The sequence below is a fragment of the Lolium rigidum genome, chromosome 7 (assembly GCF_022539505.1).
Source record: "Lolium rigidum isolate FL_2022 chromosome 7, APGP_CSIRO_Lrig_0.1, whole genome shotgun sequence".
Classification (NCBI taxonomy): Eukaryota; Viridiplantae; Streptophyta; class Magnoliopsida; order Poales; family Poaceae; genus Lolium; species Lolium rigidum.
Window position 1 is genome coordinate 342,499,650 of NC_061514.1, and position 6,026 is coordinate 342,505,675.

General features: G+C 42.5%; 1 protein-coding gene across 1 annotated transcript; it reads left to right on the forward strand.

The window, feature by feature from the left end:
• Positions 1–515: 515 nt before the first annotated feature.
• On the forward strand, positions 516–5,647 carry LOC124670034 (origin of replication complex subunit 6-like). Its single transcript, XM_047206547.1, has 10 exons — positions 516–635; positions 720–766; positions 847–951; positions 1,043–1,123; positions 1,238–1,349; positions 1,443–1,505; positions 1,636–1,723; positions 1,829–1,920; positions 2,729–2,822; positions 5,559–5,647. Exons 1-10 carry the CDS (start codon positions 516–518, stop codon positions 5,645–5,647), a joined length of 891 nt encoding a protein of 296 aa, XP_047062503.1.
• The last annotated feature ends 379 nt before the right edge of the window (positions 5,648–6,026 follow it).

Below are 6,026 nucleotides of genomic sequence, written 5' to 3' on the forward strand. Positions count from 1 at the left end.
TTTATACGATGAGTTATTAATCCCTCTGCTGACAATTACTTGTGTTATACGATGAGTAGGGTCAAATTTTATAAATTTAGACTAAATATTTACGAGTGATGTTTTTTAGTCAAAATTGGTAGACTTTGCCTTTGAGTAATATCAGAACTAAGAAGTGAAAATAAAAATAGAGGGAGTAATATTTTTTTGAAAGGGAGACAAAAACTTTATCTCATTTATTAATTAAGAAGGTGTCCAGTAACCTACATGGTCAAGCTTACACAAACAACATGCTCACAACCATACCTAGCAGAGAACACAAAGCAGTGATTATTTTCTGCCAAGTCTCCCGTGCTTTGGATTGGACCTGTCGCCCTTCCCCTTCCCCTTCCCAGCGCGCGCCCTTCCGCTTCCTCTTCCCCGCCAAAACAATTCCAAAACCGCCGCTATTTCTCCCCTCCAATGCCGAAACCGCCACCCTCTCCCGCTCCCGCTCCCGCTCCGCGCCAATTCCCGCCAACAACCCGCCGGCGGCCATGGACATGTCGGCGATCGCCGCCCGCCTCGGCCTATCCGGCTCCCGCCCCGTCGTCCGCAAGGCCGCCGAGCTGCGCCGCCTCTGCGACATCAACTTCGACTCCTCCGTCCTGGGCATCGTGAGCAACCCGCGCCGTCCCTTCCCTCTCCCCCTCTTCCCCCTCCTCTCTTCTACTCATGTCTCTGCTCCCGCTTCCGCGCAGGGGGAGGTGTGCAAGGCCATCATCTGCCTCGAGATCGCCGCGACCAAGTGAGTCCCCCTTTCCTCTCCAACTGCTCGACCAATTGCCGAAGGTGCGCCGCGTCTGATTTTGCTTGTGAATCGCGCAGGTTCCAGGTGATATTTGACCGCGCAGAGGCGGTGCGGATGAGCGGGATGTCGGAAAAGGCCTACATCAGATCGTTCAACGCGCTGCAGAATGGGCTCGGCGTCAAGTAAGTACGCCACTCTGCGCTTCTGTTTCGCTAATAATTGACGCGTTCAAGTACCAGCCCCTGATGAACACGAGCGGTTTCGTTCTTGCAGGACGACCTTGGATGTGCGTGAGCTGGGCATCCAGTTCGGCTGTGTCAGGCTCATACCTTTTGTGCAGAAGGGATTGGCACTGTAAGTCTGCTCTCTCCGGGCAATTTTGTTGTACTGCAAGTCTAACTTGCTGTGTGAGATGCAAAGTAGTTGATGCTCGAATTATCCACTGAAGCAGACGTTTGTATCTTTCAGCTACAAGGAGCGTTTCTTGGCTGCATTGCCTCCTTCTCGCCGCTCAAGCACCGACTTTGGTCGGCCAGTGTTCACCGCAGCAGCATTCTATTTATGTGCCAAGAGGCATAAGGTGATAATGGAATCAGAAACAATGGCTTCATTTCTGCTGATGTATGGATGATTTGCTTCTTGTGGTGCTGAACTTTCCTGATCTTCCATGTAGCTCAAAGTTGACAAACTAAAGCTAATCGACCTGTGTGGTACTTCTAGCTCTGAATTTACAACGGTAAGGGATCGCCTTACCTTTCGCATGATGTTGTTTGTTCCTGCATCTCATCTATGCTAGTGCGTAGTCATGCACATGCTTAGATTGGTGCAAATCATCCTGTTTTGACCGTTAACTGTGCTGGTTACAGGTTTCAACATCCATGGGAGATCTTTGCTTTGATGTTTTTGGAATAGCCAAGGAGAAGAAGGATCCAACTACCATTAAAGGGAACAGAGGTACCTGAACATGCTATAGCACAACAAATTTTGACAAGTAGCATGGTTAAAGTTTGTGGATTGCCATTTTCTGCAACAACTTGTAATTTGTAATTGTTGTTGCAGAGCTGCTGGATGTTTTGCCTAGCAAAAGGAAACATGAGGATGACAGTGATAACTCTGATGAATCATCGGGCGATGACCAAGATGAGCTAGATGTATGAACCTGCTTAGTGTTTGCTACTTTTGAAATGCATCACATAAAGCTATAAGATGCTTGGTACTCGATTAACTAAGACTTGTTAAAGTGACATTCCTTTTATTGATTGCAAAAGAAGAAAATCAGTAGCAATACGTGTTTTGCTTGATGCAGGTAGTTTTATATTCATAAGATTTTTGCTGTCGAACTTTTTATTGTAATGTTGAACCAGAAAGGCAACAATAGTGCAGTGTCCAACAATATGGCTTAATGGAAGCTGTAGCAGCATACATATGTAGCCTATGGATTATATTACCTATATTGCTTGCTGCACATAATCCATGTTACACCCTTGCTCTTCATTAGCGTTCAGCAATCAGTTTATTGGTAAAACTGTGCAATCAAAGACTTTAGTCACCTCCTGTAAAAAAAGAAGATTTTAGTCGCCACTTTTAGCTAATTGAAGTATGATCAGATCGGGTTGCTCACACTGAATGGCTGAAAAGAACAAATACATATTCATCATGTTGCCAGTGTTAGCTAGGTACATTTATACCTTGTAGGACAGAACTTCTCTTAAAAGGGAACCATTGCTATGTAGTTCAGTTTGTGGTTCTAATGCATCTATGTAGCACACATCACAAACTTGCAGCTAGTAATTGTTATAGCTTCTTGTTCATCAAACATGTGAATCACTAAGTTAGCCTTCTGGTGAGAAACCTTAGATCTACATTTGGATGAATTTTTGTTTCACATATTCCACAGTTGTAGTCTGCTCATTCTTTTGAATCATTGTTGTAATTGCTGTCTGATTCTTCCAATTTCAGCTACCAACTCACAAAAGGCACAAGAAGATGGAAAAGCAAGCATACAATCAGTGGAAGTCTACAGTTCTATCCACCAACAAGGAAACCAAACCAGGTTTGTACTTTGGAACTGTCACACCCCTGTCTAGATCACTTGTAGCTCGCGCTAAAATAACCTCCTCGGTTTGTCTTTAGACCCTGCCAAGCCCAGGAAGCAGGCTCAGCTTAACTTCAAGAAGAAGCTGTCAGACGCCGCCTTGGAAGTACCCCCAGCAGCAAACTAAATTAATATGAACCTGTGCTTACAAGGATGGAATAGCTGAGAGACCGAGGCTGGAAGTGTTGTACAAATCATCGAGCTAGTTCTTAATGCAGAAAGAACACTTCTGGCTCAGTTCACATCTTCATTTTTGATACTGTATGTAAGGCGATGGCATTGTGCAATTATCCATGACAAGTGTTACAATCAGGAACATTCTTTTATAAACGATGTTCGTATGTTTGTTTATGTATGTACATGACTACATGAGGAAATAATCTTTTGACAATAGCTCACCTACGTGGTGTCGCCAGTGTGCATTGCATTAGGTATGCTGAGGTCTAGTGCTCGCCTACTGGATGATCAATCCGTGGAAGATATTTGCGTCTTCTGGTTCGAAAAGTCCATGCTACAATATAAAACTGAACAGCTCTCGACGAAGTGCATGCTGCTTTTGTCACGTAGGAGACTTCGCGCTTTCTGCTTGCACCAACTCAAGTGCCATTCTATAGTCTCGAGTTGTTGGACCTGTGATTTTGTCAAGCACCGTGATATTTTCAGCCGTTTTCCGAATGCATGGACCGTCCTTTTTCACGCCGCCACTCACGCGCTCCTTGGCGCTGCCCCCATGAAGCTATGCAATGTGTGCTCCGGAGTGCTCGGCGACGAGGCAAAATAGTGAGCCTTTCAGCTGCCGTCCCAGATATTTGTCGTCAAATGTAGATTAGTTTCATGTCAAAAGAAAAAAATGTAGACTTGTTCATAATATTTTTGTTGTAAAACATTATACAGTGGGATCACACCCTTGCATCTCAATATCCTCAATATCCTCAACTATATAACATAGTTAGTCGTAAGCATGATACAGTTGCAAATGTTATGAGATCAACTCTGTTAAACATAGGTTTTCGGAGGAGATTAATTGGTGATAAGTGGGATCAATGGGTACACCTATGCCAAAGGCTGATGGAGTGATGGAGATAAATTTAAATAATGATCAAGACAAGTTTGTTTGGGATCTAACCTCTTCAGGGAAATTCACTATTAAATCTATGTATGCTGATTTGTTAAATGGAAATACTAGATATCTTCATAAATATCTTTGAAAGCTTAAAATCCCACTAAAAATTAAAATCTTTATGTGGTTCCTTAGTAAGAAAGTCCTTTTGACCCGTGATAATCTAGCAAAGAGGAATTGGAATGGAAATACGAAATGTTCTTTCTGTGACGCCGAGGAATCAATGGAGCATTTATTTATTTCCTGTCCTTTTGCTAAGCTTATTTGGCAGGTGGTTTTTTCTGCATATAATATTCCTCCTCCATCCAATATCACAAATTTGTTTGGGAATTGGTTGAATGGAACTGACAAAACTGATAAAGTTAGGATTCGCATTGGTGTTTCGGCTTTATGTTGGTCAATTTGGAATTGCAGAAATGATATTGTGTTTAACAAAAAGGATTCTACTAATTTCTTCCAGGTTATTCACACTATGGTGCACTGGATCCAGCTATGGCGTTTTCTGCTCCCGAAGGACCAGCGAGAGTGCATGGTTTCTGGATGCAATCGCCTTCGAATGGTTGCCCAGGATATTTTCTACCAGGCTACTTGGCGGCCTATTAAGAGATTACAAGATGCCTAGATTGTCTACCGGTTTTCTTTTGTTTCGATGGTTGATTTTTGTATCGACCCCCGGTGATCGTTGAATTGTAAACTTTGAATTCTACTTTGATTAGTAAAAGGTTGTGTGCATCAACCGATGCAGAGGCCGGGGATCACCCCATTTCGAAAAAAATATTATACAGTAACTTTGAAGCAAAAAGACAGCACTTGTGTATTGTCCTACAGTATTACTTATTGGAAGCTGTACCAGCATGCATTGGCAGTAAATAGGTTATATATTATTAGTTCTATTGCTTGATCTTCACATAATCCAGGTTATGCCTTTGCTCTTCATGAACTTTCAGCAATCAGTTAATTGGTAAATCTGTATGAAGACTTTAGTCGCCGCCTGTAAAAAAAGAAGACTTTAGTTGCCACTTTTAGCTAATCGAAGTATGATCAGATCAAGTTGCATGTACACACCGAATGGCTGAATGACTCATGTTACCAGTTTATTAGATTACGGGCTATACCTTTTAGGACAGAGTACTTCTCTTAAAATGGAACCATTGCTATCTGGTCCAGTTTGTGGATCTAATGCATCTATATGACACACATCACGAACTTGCGGCTGGTAATTCCTATAGCTTCTTGTTCATCAAACATGTGAATCATTTAGCTAGTCCCTGGTGAGAAACCTTGGATGTACATTTGGGTGAATTTTTGTTTCACACATTCCTCAGTTATATATTCTGCACATTATTTTCAACAATCGTTGTAACTGCTGTCTGATTCTTCCAATTTCAGCTACCAACTCACAAAAGGCACAAGAGGATGGAGAAACAGGCATACAATCAGTGGAAGTCTACAGTTCTATCCACCAACAAGGAAACCAAACCAGGTTTGTACTTCGGAATTGTCACATCCCTGTGTAGTCCAGTCATAGCCATGCAATGTTCATAAGCTAAAATTGAATCTCCCGTTTGTCTTAGACCCTACGAAGCCCAGGAAGCAGGCTCAGCTTAACTTCAAGAAGAAACTGTCAGACGCTGCCTTGGAAGTACCCCCAGCAGCCAACTAAATTAATCTGAAACTTTGCTCCCAAAGATGGAATAGCGGAGAGAGCGAGACTGAAAGTTCTTGTACAATCATAGAGCTAGTTCTTAATGCAGAAAGGACACTTCTGGCTCCATTCCTCTTCATTTTTTATACTGTGTATGCAAGGCGATGACATTGTGCAATTATCCATGACAAGTGTTACAATCAGGAACATTCTTTTATAAACGATGTTCGTATGTTTATTTATGTATGTACATGACTACATGAGGAAATAATCTTTTGACAATAGCTCACCTACGTGGTGTCGCCAGTGTGCATTGCATTAGGTATGCTGAGGTCTAGTGCTCGCCTACTGGATGATCAATCCGTGGAAGATATTTGCGCCTTCTGGTTCGGAAAGT

Bases quoted from the DNA above. Each gene is read 5' to 3' on its own strand.
- LOC124670034 (XM_047206547.1), top strand. From the start codon at position 516: ATGGACATGTCGGCGATCGCCGCCCGCCTCGGCCTATCCGGCTCCCGC. The intron at 952-1,042 runs GTAAGTACGCCA...TCGTTCTTGCAG, and splicing joins CAGAATGGGCTCGGCGTCAA to GACGACCTTGGATGTGCGTG. The intron at 1,724-1,828 runs GTACCTGAACAT...TTGTTGTTGCAG, and splicing joins TACCATTAAAGGGAACAGAG to AGCTGCTGGATGTTTTGCCT.